General features: G+C 38.5%; 1 protein-coding gene across 2 annotated transcripts; it reads left to right on the top strand.

The window, feature by feature from the left end:
- Positions 1 to 3,557: 3,557 nt before the first annotated feature.
- On the top strand, positions 3,558 to 14,963 carry LOC308686477 (uncharacterized protein). Of its 2 annotated transcripts, none has more exons than XM_081394896.1 (13): positions 3,558 to 3,651; positions 4,662 to 4,736; positions 4,951 to 5,040; positions 5,874 to 5,939; positions 6,154 to 6,243; positions 7,082 to 7,147; positions 7,362 to 7,451; positions 8,239 to 8,344; positions 8,446 to 8,516; positions 8,604 to 8,823; positions 10,365 to 10,509; positions 10,594 to 10,619; positions 14,697 to 14,913. In XM_081394896.1, exons 1-11 carry the CDS (start codon positions 3,559 to 3,561, stop codon positions 10,400 to 10,402), a joined length of 1,005 nt encoding a protein of 334 aa, XP_081251022.1. In that variant the 5' UTR covers position 3,558; the 3' UTR covers positions 10,403 to 10,509; positions 10,594 to 10,619; positions 14,697 to 14,913. The 2 variants fall into 2 exon arrangements, with proteins under 2 accessions (XP_081251022.1, XP_081251023.1); XM_081394897.1 differs by lacking the exon at positions 3,558 to 3,651 and adding an exon at positions 3,785 to 3,842 and having other exon boundaries at positions 10,594 to 10,647; positions 14,697 to 14,963.
- Positions 14,964 to 15,494: the final 531 nt, after the last annotated feature.

Here is a 15,494-nt window from a genome sequence, read left to right as displayed (position 1 = left end):
GGCAACCAGTGGCAATGATGACAGGATTTTGCGAGTAGCAAGTAAACACAACAGTGTTCCTTCTGCTGCTGTAAAACGCTAAAAGAAATGGACGCGGCAGTCACTTGCATCACTACTCCCCTACTGTATGGATCAGTTTCTTCATGGTTTCATTTAAAATTCTGCTTTCATCATCTGCAATGTTTCCAGTGATTTTGGAATACTTTAGTGATTTTGCAACTGTTTACTATATCTTGTTGTCCAAAGAGGTGGACTTAGAAGTTTTTTTTGCCAAAAAAACACAAATGGACTTTTGGTTAAATATCAATTAATTTACTAAAGTGACTTATTGAAAATAAGGCATTTCAATAACTGACTAATAACCTTTTCATTGCCATTAAAGGGGCTATATGTAGTTTTCAGCGGCCTCTAGCGGTGATGTTTCAGATTGCAACCAGTACGTTTACAAGCAAGTGCTCGTGCGTGTGCTCAAACTCAGAGTTTACATGTCTGAAGCTGTGAGTAGCCTATCGAACTCCTGTCCGATGATGCGAGAGCCCTCCCGGTCCAGCAACCAACAAATGCTATACCAATAGCCTTGCCCTCCGCAATTTGTGGGGGATTGTCTGCACCATTTCCTGGCTGCTGTCCCACGTCTGTTTTGCAACTTTTTCGGGGGAGTATTCTAGGTTCGGGCCAAATTCCGAGCTGATTTTCAGCATGTTCCTTTCAACATCTGACATGTTTATGTTTTACATGGCATAAGAATGTGACTTGGAAAAGCTGTGCAAAATCCAATCAGAGCGATCTGACTAAAACTGATTTCCAGAAATTCTGACATGACGTGTATTTGCTAATTATGATTGGATCAGATCCAATCAGATCTGCACAAAAATCAGATTTGGACTGACAGGCTGAACAAGGCTTTATTTTAGAATTACATTTTTCAGATGAACTTAACAGCAAAGGGTTTCTTGGTCAGTGAGCTCCTTGCTGTCTAAGTGGATGGTTCTTAGCCTAAACAAGCTGCCAAAGTGGGCCAAACTTTATTCTGCCAGTCAGAGATCTTGCCATGTGAGACTAGTGTTTGAGAAAACTGTTTGTTTTGTTTCTACTAGTGTTGCAGAAAGTACATACTGCACCAATACTATTGTTTAATAGTTTTATTGTTGAAAAAAAGTATAGGTTGCTTTGGATAAAGAGTGTATAAATATCAAATGATGTGAAGGTGCTGTAACGATTTAGGTCATATTGCTATATATAATGATCTAAAACAAATTCAGGTAAGCTTTAGAGATAACCAAACAGATGTTTACAGACTACAATGCTTGTTTCTTGGTAGAAATTGAGTCATAAGTAAAAAGAGGGCTACTACTCTATCCTTGGGGTCAAGAAAATAAAATAAAATAAAATAAAATAAAATAAAATAAAATAAAAAGTATCTAGAAATGATCGTCCATCAGCAGATTGCAGAATTTAAATCAAGTGTGCCTGCTGAGTAGTTGCCATCGAGATGAATGGGAATGCTAACGGTTAGCTCTAAGTATTGTCACAGAAAGAGGTGTAAATTCTCAGGACACTTATTTCTGTGGTATTGGTGTTGAAGTAGGGAAATTTTATGAATAATATTCAAATGACTCCTGTAGAACTCTTGTTTTCTTTTCATCCTGATTCACTCCACACAAACATATTTGTCCTGTTGCTAACATAACAGTGATAATATCTTCAGGGTTCTCAAGTCTCACGCATTGGCCGTGAGACACACGCAATTCAACCAGTTCACACGCTCACACGCCACACCGTGTATTTCTCACGCTGAAAAGGCAATTCCAACCAAGTTGTCCTACAAGCTTTATATATAACGTTGTATACGAGGCGCGGGCACACAAAGTGAAGGTTTCTGCCGCCAGCACGTATCTCGGCCAGATTGCGTTCGTTAATAGGCAACATAGATGCGCGAACTCACGGAAGTTGACGGAACATTCTCGGCCACCGTACGTTCGTTACTAGGTAACCAACAACATCGCGCGAACACACGTCGTGATGATGGAGAAGGTAAGTTGGAAGAAAGCTCGTCTAACATTTTAAGGCTAGAACATTTAATATATAGCCCATCGTTTACCTTATTATTGATGCAGTCAAAAACTCTACAGCTACTTTGCAACCAGGCCAGAAGCTTTGGCTCAGTTTGGCTAGCTTACGTTATCTGAAACTAAGGGAAATGTTTGTGGGTATGGGAAGGAATGAAGATGTATTTCTTTTTATTTCATTTTATTTTAAATAAATTTAAATGTATTTATTTTATTTTATTTTAAATTATATATTATACTGTATTAATAGTATTTCTAGTTACATTAAGGCTACATACGTATTAAAGCAGAGTGCTCTGGGTAATATATATCCTGTCAAAACATACATTAATCATTGCCATTGCATTTGTATTTTTCAAACACTTACAACACAAAACACATTTCATAAGCTGGAGTGTGTACTCTTGTGTACACACACACACACACACACACACACACACACCTTAATAATACACTAATATGTCATTTGTTCACAATGTCCCACCACACAATAAATCATTATGCCGTTTCAACTAGACACATTCAAAATGCAAAAATATTTGTTTTTCCAAACTGTTTGGAGCAATTTGTTAACTTATTTGTAATTTTGAAATATAACATTAAAGAGTATATTTTATGTGATGAATTGCTCTGTCATTTATTAGATTTACTAATTGTTATAATTTCAATTTGTGCTGGTTAATTATGAACAATGGGTAAAATTGGGGGGCGGGGACAGGTGGGGGCGGGACTCCATTAGGCTCCTCCCCCAACCACATGTGATCTCACTCCAAGCTTTTGATAAAACTTGAGAACCCTGTATCTTTCCTGACCATGCTCTGTGTGTAGGTTTCTTTGGTGAACTGGTGTAAATAACTTTCCTAGCAGTTCTCAGTTTGTGGCTGCCCCCATCTGGCTGAAAGGTGAATTTTTTGCTTTGTGTGACCTGCCGGGACTTGATGATTTGTTTTGAGAATTTCGGCCAGCATTAGTCCATAAAGAATAGCATGCAAAGTTACAAACACACACATACTTGCAGAAACAGCGCTTTTTTGGGAATTTATTGCATGTGGAAAGATAAACTTTTGTAGGGGTGTGTGTGTGTGTGTGTGTGTGTGTGTGTGTGTGTGTGTGTGTGTGTGTGTGTGTGTGTGTTGGTATATGTGGTTTACATGGACAACACGCCAGACATTTCACCTGGGCTCCACGGACCTAAGGGTAATACGGGGACTATGCCAAGGTCCTCGTAAATCAAAGAGTGTAACTGCATTTGTTAGTGTCTGAACAACATATATTCTCTTTTTCTTTGAAAGTCCTCATTTACCACTTGACCTGATTTTGAGTGTATCCCAGTGTATAGAACAGCGACCCCACAGCTGGGTTTTATATTGCAGTTTCATACACATTTCTGATACACACGGTGCATTTTGGCGGGCCGTCTTGTGATTGGCTGGTTTGCGCACGTGGGCGGTAACAAACGGAAGTCGACGGGATGCTCCGCCCATAGCACATGGCCCAGCTGTCGCTAATTAAATACCTAATGGACCACACCTCGGAAGTGTCAGCTCGACGTCGTTGGATTTACTGGATTAAATACATACAGGTAATAATTATATTTATAAATATAGCTGCATTTTTGCATTAAGTGTTTCTTATTTGCAAGAAATTGTAACTTGTAACTTACAATTACTGTAAAATGCTATATATTTACCACAATGTTAGCTGAGCTAGCTTGAGTGGCTATCAACATGTCCTGCTCATTAAGCCTCAGGCTAAAGAGGTGGAGGGCAAAAGGTAGAGATGAGGACAGAAGTAACATTGCCAGCAAGTCAAATTTGGTAGTTTTGTTTTTAAAATGAAAGCTAGCTAGGTTTAGTTGAGCTTGTGGCTACCGCATGGCTTAATGAGCAAGGCGTAGCTAGTTAAAGCCTTAACTTTTATTACAGACATTGTGTTTGTTTTATAGAATTAAATACTTTCTTAGTAGCCCACATTATTTTATTTAAATATGAAGTTGCAGTGACACAGGAAGGCTGTTATATCATTAATATGAGTACTTTCAGGCCATTAAATAAATGTAATGCGTTTATGATGTTCTGTTAGTGTACTAAACCTGTAAGATAAATTAATTGGTACCTAGTAACCAACCACAATGATCAATATACAAAACATGAGGGGCAACAGACCTGACAAGTATCTTGTGCAGTGTGTAAAGTGTTTTTTTTATATATATATATATATATATATATATATATATATATATATATATATATATATATATATATAATTACAAGTTGTTAACTGTTTTTATCTTCTTGACTTCATTTAACTAACTTTGTGAAATTGTTAGTTCTCATATAAGAAATGCTTTAACCATAGAACATTTCACATACCAAAATACTGTACATTTTCCATCTAGCTTCAGGTGGAACATGATTTTTATAGCTTTTGTTAGCACCACCTAACCAGCAAACCATAGATGATACTGACCATTACAGAATGTTAGAACAAAAACAATGAAGTCATCAAATGCTGTGTTCATCAGAGTGTAGTTTTCATAATCCACGGTCTCCTATGTGTATATTATTATTATATTTTTTTTCCTTTTTACAGGGCCTTGATGATGAAATGGCCCCAAAGATGTGTGGTACCACAAACCCCCCATTCACAACTGATGACACTGAAGAGGTATGTCCTCACAAAAGATAGATTTTTATTAATATCTTGCACTTGATTGTTAATATCAAAGAAGTTGTCAGTGAGTTTTAATGCAAGGTTTTCCTCTGTCTTTGTCAACAGTAGAATGGTTTCTTTTTTTACTCAGATGTCAAATGTCCTCTATAGTGTCACGCTCCCAGGACTTTCTCTTTATTGTCCTTTGTCTCTGTTTCATCTTCTACAGCTGACCACTGAGAGCAAGTGCACCCATACAGCCGTCAGCCACCCGAATCAGACTAGTCCAGAGCTCGGCCCATGCACCAAGGTTGGAGAGGTAAATTAAATCTCATGTACAACTTATTTGTGGCAAAATGTTAAATCTGCCAACCTATTTCAATATGTGTGTGTGTGTGTGTGTGTGTGTGTGTGTGTAGTCGCCTGAGTAGAACGTGCTTTATGTGGACAGTCGCCTGAGTAGAACATGCTTTATGTGGACAGGCGCCTGAGTAGAACGTGCTTTATGTGGACAATGGAATGGAAGGACATTTGTCTAAACATGCTTTTTCAAGCTTCAGTCAGTATAATATCTGAGTGTGTGTATCAAACACTGAACCCCACCCAAACATGACTTGGGAGGTCCATGCAGTTTAGAGGGTCCCGTCCCCAGAGGCATCACTTTGGTTTTTAAGAACACTTGGACTGCCTGCATTGGATCTTTATGTTTGTTTAATGTGAATGCTAAGTTGTTTGGTTACATGTAATGGAAAGGCACCCATTCAACAGCACTGACGAAAATTCATGACAAGATGTCATTTAAAAGAATCATAGCAAATCTAAGAACTATAAAAGGACTAACCCCTCACTCCATGTAAAAGCTTAGTCAATTATTCTAGAAGTGCAATCATTCTACGAAGTTGGCTGACAATAGATAAACAACAAAGTAATCAAATGCTGTATTCATCAGTGTAGTTTTCATAGTCTACAGACTGTAGTCATGTGGCCTGTTCAGTGTCAAAGAACCGTTTCAGAGACTACATGTTTTCCACAAAACACTCACTGAAATACAGCCATGATATCGTTTCACTGAATGCTACACAGGGAACATCTTGTCTTCAAGATATTTGTTATAATTTATCTTTTTTTTTGTTGTTTTTTTCCTTTTTACAGGGCCTTGATGATGAAATGGCCCCAAAGATGTGTGGTACCACATTCACAACTGATGACACTGAAGAGGTATGTCCTCACAAAAGATAGATTTTTATTAATATCTTGCTCTTGATTGTTAATATCAAAGAAGTTGTCAGTGAGTTTTAAAGCAAGGTTTTCCTCTGTCTTTGTCAACAGTAGAATGGTTTCTTTTTTTACTCCGATGTCAAATGTCCTCTATAGTGTCACGCTCCCAGGACTTTCTCTTTATTGTCCTTTGTCTCTGTTTCATCTTCTACAGCTGACCACTGAGAGCAAGTGCACCCATACAGCTGTCAGCCACCCGAATCAGAATAGTCCAGAGCTCGGCCCATGCACCAAGGTTGGAGAGGTAAATTAAATCTCATGTACAACTTATTTGTGGCAAAATGTTAAATCTGCCAACCTATTTCAATATGTGTGTGTATGTGTGTGTGTGTAGTCGCCTGAGTAGAACATGCTTTATGTGGACAGGCGCCTGAGTAGAACATGCTTTATGTGGACAGGCGCCTGAGTAGAACGTGCTTTATGTGGACAATGGAATGGAAGGACATTTGTCTAAACGTGCCTTTTCAAGCTTCAGTCAGTATAATATCTGAGTGTATGTGTATCAAACACTGAACCCCACCCAAACATGACTTGGGAGGTCCATGCAGTTTAGAGGGTCCCGTCCCCAGAGGCATCACTTTGGTTTTTAAGAACACTTGGACTGCCTGCATTGGATCTGTATGTTGGTTTAATGTGAATGCTAAGTCGTTTGGTTACATGTAATGGAAAGGCACCCTATTAGTTATACTGGGCTACAAGAAGTCAGCTCCTGGCACTGAGGCTAACCACAAATTCCCCATCTACAATTTAAAAATATGAAGAAGGTATATCTTCATATAGGATATGCTTTAAATAAGCTGCATTCAAACATTCAAAGGAAAAAAACAAAAACTCAGATAATATCTACAAGGGCTAAATTCTGCACAAACCTTCAATTTCAAACTCATCCAGTGACTTCCCCTGGATGCTGCAAAGGTTTCCTTTCTCCATTGACAAAAGGAGTTTGGAAATCTTAGCAAGTTGTGTTGTGGGAACTGGTAATCTGTAGAAGTCGAGGTGAACACGAATGTGTTCATCAGAGTAGTTTCCATAGTCCACGGTCTACAATATTTTTGTTATTTAATTTTTTTTACTTTTTACAGGGCTTTGATGATGAAATGGCTCCAAAGATGTGTGGTACCACATTCACAACTGATGACACTGAAGAGGTATGTCCTCACAAAAGATAGATTTTTATTAATATCTTGCTCTTGATTGTTAATATCAAAGAAGTTGTCAGTGAGTTTTAAAGCAAGGTTTTCCTCTGTCTTTGTCAACAGTAGAATGGTTTCTTTTTTTACTCCGATGTCAAATGTCCTCTATAGTGTCACGTTCCCTGGACTTTCTCTTTATTGTCCTTTGTCTCTGTTTCATCTTCTACAGCTGACCACTGAGAGCAAGTGCACCCATACAGCCGTCAGCCACCCGAATCAGAATAGTCCAGAGCTCGGCCCATGCACCAAGGTTGGAGAGGTAAATTAAATCTCATGTACAACTTATTTGTGGCAAAATGTTAAATCTGCCAACCTATTTCAATATGTGTGTGTGTGTGTGTGTGTGTGTGTGTGTAGTCGCCTGAGTAGAACATGCTTTATGTGGACAGGCGCCTGAGTAGAACATGCTTTATGTGGACAGGCGCCTGAGTAGAACGTGCTTTATGTGGACAATGGAATGGAAGGACATTTGTCTAAACATGCCTTTTCAAGCTTCAGTTAGTATAATATCTGAGTGTGTGTATCAAACACTGAACCCCACCCAAACATGACTTGGGAGGTCCATGCAGTTTAGAGGGTCCCGTCCCCAGAGGCATCACTTTGGTTTTTAAGAACACTTGGACTGCCTGCATTGGATCTGTATGTTGGTTTAATGTGAATGCTAAGTCGTTTGGTTACATGTAATGGAAAGGCACCCTATTAGTTATACTGGGCTACAAGAAGTCAGCTCCTGGCACTGAGGCTAACCACAAATTCCCCATCTACAATTTAAAAATATGAAGAAGGTATATCTTCATATAGGATATGCTTTAAATAAGCTGCATATAAATAAGATACGCTATAAATAACAAAATACAATGCAATAAAAGGGTAATCATATGTATCAGGTAAATTAAATGTCACATTGGTATTGAATTTAAAATTATTAGATATCGACATGTAATATGAAATATATTTCTGTCCAAACTATGTGGCGTAAATATGAAATATCTTTGTCCAAACTATGTGGCATAAGTAAATACTACAATAATTTTTTTTGCCAACAGTGTCAAAAACACTGCCTTGTGTGTGCAACAGTATCCTCCTTGGACAAGTGTGTTCGTTGTGTGGGACCCGTATCTTCCTTCAAGTGGCTTGGCTATCAATGCACAGGTTAGATATTTAGTGAATTAGTATAGAGTGTATATGTGTTGTGCTCTAACCACTTAAATAGACCTGCAGTGTTAACATTGTTTTACTCAAATGTGTTCCAGTTTGTTCAGGGGTCTGGCATAAATCCTGCCTCAAGCAAATTAAAAGAGATGACTTTAACAGCACAGCACAGGTGAGTATCTACTAAGTGAGTGTTGAACTTGAACTGTCTATAAGATTCAATCACCATGTCAAATAATTTGCTTTCTCACCAATTCAGGCGCAGCAGTCTCCTAAGGCTTCTGATGATGAACTGCTGTCAGATCAGGACAAAATTCCACATCCAGCATTGGACAAAATATCATCTGATGATGCTGAGGACATGTCTGACAAGGAATACATACCTGATTCGGAGTCAGAATATTCTTTGTCATTACTTGCCAGTAAAGGAAACCTTTGCAGCATCCAGGGGAAGTCACTGGATGAGATTGAAATTGAAGGTATGTACAGAAATTAGCCCTTGTAGATATTATCTGAGTTTTTGTTTTTTTAGATAAACATCAAGGCTTGGCGTTGTCAGCATCCCTTTCCAAGAAAAAAAAAATCACCTTTCATGTCCAAGTATGAGTCGAGGAGCGAGGACTACTATTCAGAAATATAAACTTAAGTCTACAGTATGGCTGGACAGTAATTCAAAATTATGTTTGTGTAGGTGCAGTCGAATTACTTTAAATATTAACCTAATATCATATTGTGTAATCATTTATCTTATGTGCTCATGGACCACCTTAAACATAAACGCAGGTATAATAGCTCAAAACTACTACTTTGCAAAAAGTGGCAAGTACAAAACCAAGTACTTTCTTTTCCTTATTTTATGTGGCTATTTCAACCACAGATTTTTATGTCCAGCTATTTATGAGAGTTTTACCAGAGCTGTAAACTATTTGAGTAAATGTAATTAGTAATGTAATTTTGGCTACTTTGTAGTTGTACTGAGTATCAAAGATATTAGCTACTTTTACTCTACTTGACTACATGAAGTTTAGTCAAGTACTTTTACTCTACTTGACTTTTGAAGAAGTAAATGAACTTTTTACTCCAATACATTTGTGATGAGTAATGCAATTACAAATTACATTTTGCATGGCACCTAACTTTTCTTTATTGCAAAAACAAACTGCTGCAGAAAGTGATATTTCCATCTAAGTGGCATTGACTGAACTATATCTTGTGAGTTTTGCCCTTACTCACCCAAACTTGTCAACAAGTCTACTTTACGTGAATGCGAGTGCATTAGTAGGTGCTAAATCGCAGACGGTTGATTTAGATGAAGTCAGGACTGCAGCCAGTGATGAGTCCGAAACCAGCACATCCAGTGCAATTAGACTTTGACTATTTAATTTTACTTAACAATTTTTTTTTTATCCACATTATTGACAAGGCCTTTTTGAAGGATATTGGTTTGCGTGTGGCCTTTTTGTGCACTTGAGCTTAACTGAGACTTGAGAGTTTGTAAACGCTTAAATAGATAGTTCACCCAAAAATGAAAATTGTCATCATTTACTCACCATCAAGTTGTTACAAACTTCTTTGTTCTGCTGTACTAGTCATTGGCTGGCAAAATCTGCTTGGTTACAAAATATCTATCTTTGTGTACCGCAGAACAAAGAAATGTATACAGGTTTGGGGTTGAGGTTGACTACATTTTTGGGTGAACAATCCCTTTAAGAGGCTGTTGTGTCGACCCTGATTTATTAGACTATTGAGGTGTTCAGTTTTATTTAGATTTTAGAAAATAAACATGACTTCTCATTTTACAAATCAATTGTTTCTTATTTTCACCTGCATGTCTCAGTGTCAAGGACTAGTGCATCTTTGAGCCTAGATTTAGTATAATACTAAAGTATTGTTAATCACTTTTACTCGTATTGGTGACTGGTAATCGAGTAATTTATGCTGCAAGGTATCTGTCTTTTTACTCAAGTATGGTTTTCAAGTACTCTTTCCACCTCTGAGTTTTACTAATGCCATTTTCCAGATGAGATTGCGTTAAGTGATGCTGAAGACTGGGAGTGAATCTGATGACAGCAACACAGATCTCACCGCATCAGAGCTTGGAACTGTGGAGCCTATGGATATTGACTCTACAACCACAGAGCAAGACCATGACATGGGAGACTTTGGTATGTTAATTCAATTCATAGTCTCTGCTGATAAAATGTATTTTTTCCTGTGACAAAAGTAACTTGTTAAATTGTTTTCAACAGGATCAGTGTAATTTGTGTCGTCCACAGTAAGTGAGAGTGTACCTCCCTCTGAAGGTAAGATGAAGGTAACCTCTCTCGTCTCAGTGCGTGCACTCAATCGCTCTGGCGCGCGGCGACAGTTTGATAGCACTTAGCTTAGCCCAGTTCATTCATTAGGGACCAAACAGAAATGAAGCTAGAAGCGACCAAACACCTCCAAGTTTTCCCTATTTAAATACAGTTACACGACCAAGTATGGTGACACAAAATAAAACGTGGCGCTTTTCTAAGCGGGTAAAAAGGATAACTATAGTGTATGGCGGAATAGCACTGGGAGCACTTCGGCTCGCGCAGTAAAAAGTCACGTTGGTTCTAATGACAGAAGTGAGAGGGAGAGGATTTTTCAAGCGTGACTTTTTACTGCGCCGAGTCGAAGTGCTCCCGAGTCCCAAGTAGAGATGCACGGATGGGCTATTATTTCATCCGCAACCGCATCGCAAAACTCATCATCCGTCCGCCATCCATCCGCACCAACTTTTTTGACCAATTTTCAGGGGTGCAAACACATGTATGGTCAAAAAAGAGAGAGGTAATCGAAGCCCTCGTCCCGCGGCAAATATCCAGATACTACATTGCCACCATCCCCAACCCACCCACCCCTATAGGCACATAGTCAAATGAAATTTAGAAAAACTATCTTGCACTTCTTCTTCTTGCTTTACTGCTACTTCCTGAAAACAATTTCACCTGATTTGAATAGCTCTTTTTGTAAAGAATTAATAATTCTAGGATGATTGGGGTAATTGTGTAGGGTAGGCCTAGTGCATCTGCATAGAAACTAATAAACAAAATACAAGCATCAGGCATGTGATTGGCTAAGGACAAAATAGCAGGAAAATATACTGAGACCCCAATATAGGCCATTTATTAGCCTATACTTTAAATTATCATTTATTTCTGTGATGCAAAGCTGAATTTTCAGGATCATTACTCCAGTAATTACTCCATGATGATTCATTATCAAAGTTGGAAACAGTTCTGCTGCTTAATATTTTTTTAATAACGTGTGATACTTTTAGGATACTTTGATGAATAAAAAGTAATAAAAATTAAAATAAAATTAAAAAGGAAGAAGAATTAAAAAAAAATAGAAATCTTTTGTAACAACAATATACTCTACTGGTCAGTAATTTGGGTTCAGTTTTTTTTTTCTTTTTTTGAAATAAATCAATACTTTTATTCAGCAAGGATGTGTTAAATTGATAAAAAGTGATAGTAAAGAAGATTTATATTATTAGAAAATATTTTTAATTATTTTGAATAAATGCAGTTCTTTTTAACCTTTTATTCATCAAATATTTTAGGCAGCAGAACTGTTTCCAACACTCATAATAAATCAGATTTCTAAAGGATCATGTGATAGACCGGATGTCACATGCTGAAAACTGGAGTAATGATCCTGAAAATTCAGCTTTGCATCACAGAAATAAATTATAATTTAAAGTATAATAAATTGAAAACCAATTATTTTAAATTGTAATAATATATCACAATATTAAAAAAACAAATCTGTATTTTTTATCAAATAAATGCAGGCTTGATGAGCAGAAGAAACTTCTTTCAAAAACATTAAAAATAGTAATGTTTCCAAACTTTTGGCCTGTACTGTATTCCCCCCAAAACTGCACAACTGTAGGGTAAAACATTAATAAAAAAGTGATAATAAATAATGCGTCTTAAAACTGACATGATTGTTACAAAATCACACAGTCTGGACTCTGGAGCTCTCAGAACTGCTTACATTAAGTTTAAGGTAAAAATAACTGCCATGAAATTATAGTATCTTACTCCCATGCAATTAGATAAACTGTTCATTCACTACATGACTTTACCTCTGTCTTTATCCCCTTTTATCCTCTTCTCTTCTTTTTGGCTCTGTATCTATCGCAGACTATAATGCTCATTTATAATGTGTCATGTAAATTCGGCCATCCGTCACAATCAGGAAACTTTCACCGTGTCTAGAACTGGCGCGAGCTGCCAGGGCCGTTTCTACGAGCCTGTGTGTTAAGCGCCCTCAAAAAAAAAGCAATGTCTACATTGGATGCGGCGTCGAGCACACTACACAACAAATTACCAACAACTGATCGCGCGCGCGCTCTGTTTCTGACGCACTTCAAGCACTGGCTGGGCGGGTATTCCGGGGAAAGATTGCATCTCTCTGCCATCTGTAACCATGTTGACGTGCCGCCGGGGTGGCCGCGATCCGCGGCGATTGTGGTTCCGTCCCGGGTTACCATGGTGACGGCTGAAATTACTCGAAAAAATCGATAGGCCTATTTTTTAAATTACAAATATGCATTTGTCAAAACCGAGAGACTTTCATGCATCAAAATGTAACTTATTAATATGTATTTGCGCCTTCTATTTTGTCTGGAAACTTCCAACACTCTTGCGTGTCGCGTGAAAAATAGGCGTCGGTTGCGGTTCTATTTCTAGCACGCGGTTTCGGCGCGGCTCGAGAAGTGTGTGTGTGTGTCACGCAGGCATTGTGCTCTAACACAAGCTCTGACCAGTTAACACGAGAGCGGACATAAAAACGGACACTCCACGCCACGCAGGGAGAAATGTGATGCAGTGGCAGATCCAGAGTGAGACAGAAACACTAGTGGTTCACGCTTGCGCACATACTGCTGGTTTGGCGCGCAGTGTTCTGATTCGCTATTTCCTATTTACTTGTTGGTGGATGCAATCCAGAATTACTGTTGGTTAAATTATAATCAGACCCTCTCAGACCCCCCCCCCCCCCCTTAAAAAAAAAAACTCTTCGGATCTGCACGATTCACACAAGTCACCCAAACGGACGTGAAAAAAGCGGGAGGCGCCGAAAAGCGCGCTGTTTGCACCCCTGAATTTTCAAAACCGCACCCACCCGCCATCCGCTGATTGGGCAATGCAATTTAAAAAAAAGACAAACCATCAATTTAATATATATATATATATATATATATATATATATAAGGATGCATTTATAGCGTTTTGGGGGAAAAAATGGATGGATGACCTTCTATTGCCTTTGTTTTTAATTCTCCTTTTTTGAGTTTGTCACGTAAAGTTACCTCCTTCGCCGGCGTTGCCATCTCTGATAATAACAAGCAGTCTGCATAGACTCGACTAGGCCATATTACTGCGTAATGAAAATTTGACTTTTAAAGTGTGCTCTTTTTTTTTTTTTTTTTTTTTTTTTGGATGTAGGTATAGTTAGATAGCAATATTTACATATATTTTTCATTTGATTGGTTCAACCGCCCGCCACCCGCCCAAATTTAATTAAAATATTATTTTTCGTCACGTCATCCGCCCGATCCGCGGCTGTAACCGTCAACCGCGCATCTCTAGTCCCAAGTGCTATGTCGCCATACATCATAGTTATCCTTTTTACCCGCTTAAAGTGCCACGTTTTAATTTGTGTCACCATACTTGGTTGTGTAACTACTCGACTAACTGTATTTAAATAGGGAAAACTTGGAGGTGTTTGGTCGCTTCTAGCTTCATTTCTGTTTCGTCGCTAATGAATGAACTGGGCTAAGCTAAGTGCTATCCAAGTTCAGCCGCGCGCCAGAGCGATTGAGTGCACGCACTGAGACGAGAGAGGTATGCATCAACTCGTCTTAGTTAAGGGAATAACAGTTTAATATGAAAAAAATGGTGAAGTATCCCTTTAACAGAAGGATTATTATGCACGTCTTTGTGATGTTTTCAACTATCAAAATGCAAGAGTAATCTTAAAGAAAGAGATATAAATAAATAGCCCTAAATTTTATTTTTAGATTGTAGTATTACTTACTGCAATTAATTCAAATAGTAAAAGGTTTGGCCACATAAATAGATGAACAGCAAAGACATTCTAATATTACACTCCATATTGTCCACACTCTAGTGGGTTAATAAAGTTGGTGAAATCACATCGAGTGAGCAACCAACTGATACCCAGAGTGAATTAAGAAAAGTAAACTGCAATTTCTTGTCAACTGTGGCATTAACTGAACTCATGTTTTGATGGCTTCAACTGGACAACACATTTTGTTTGAGATATATTCTTTTTTTGTTTGCCTATCTTCCAGGGAATTATGCTGATGAGGAACATGGATCCAGAAGAGTGGCGAAGAAAGTATGGTCTAAGGCTGAGGTCGCCGCAGTAATGCGACACTACAAAGGTCATATAAGCAGGGGAAAACTGGCCACCAAAACTGGTGGTAGACCCCGTGTTAGCACAAAGAACAGTGCAAAATATAAGGGACTTTGTACAAAATAGAGGAATAGCTGCAAAGAGGCAGTCAGAAAAAAAAAGATTTAAATACACTGACTATTGTGGTGGTGTTTCTATGTTTGTGTTAAAGGAACACTTCGACCTTTTGGGACTTTAGCTTATTCCCCGTATCCCCCAGAGTTAGATAAGTCCACACACACCCTTCTCATCTCCGTGCGTGCCGTAACTCTGTCTGACGCACCCACCGCTAGCCTAGCTTAGCACAAACACTGGAGGTAAACGGCTCCAGCTAGCATACTGCTCCCAATAAGTGACAAAATAACGCCAACATTCTCCTATTTACATGTTGTGATTTGTATAGTCACGGTGTGTATGAATAACAAGGTCACATGACACACAGCCGTCTTCTAACCGTATACATACTGGGAACTAAATTCTCATAGATTTTACTATATAGAAGGCGAAGCACTGCTGGCAGGAGTGATTAGCGCAACCCTCTGAGCGAACTCTCTGCTCCTCACCACGGGCTTCTCAGGTCCTGCGAGCAAATCCCTCCGCCCAAGTAGCAGTGCTTCGTCTTCTGAGAATTTAGTTCCCAGTATGTATATGGTTAGAAGATGTCCATGTCTCATGTGACCTTGTTATTTGTTCA

This window comes from Scardinius erythrophthalmus (assembly GCF_964197995.2).
Source record: "Scardinius erythrophthalmus genome assembly, contig: HAP1_SCAFFOLD_305, whole genome shotgun sequence".
In the NCBI taxonomy this organism is placed as follows: domain Eukaryota; kingdom Metazoa; phylum Chordata; class Actinopteri; order Cypriniformes; family Leuciscidae; genus Scardinius; species Scardinius erythrophthalmus.
This window is presented reverse-complemented; position numbering and strand designations above follow the sequence as displayed.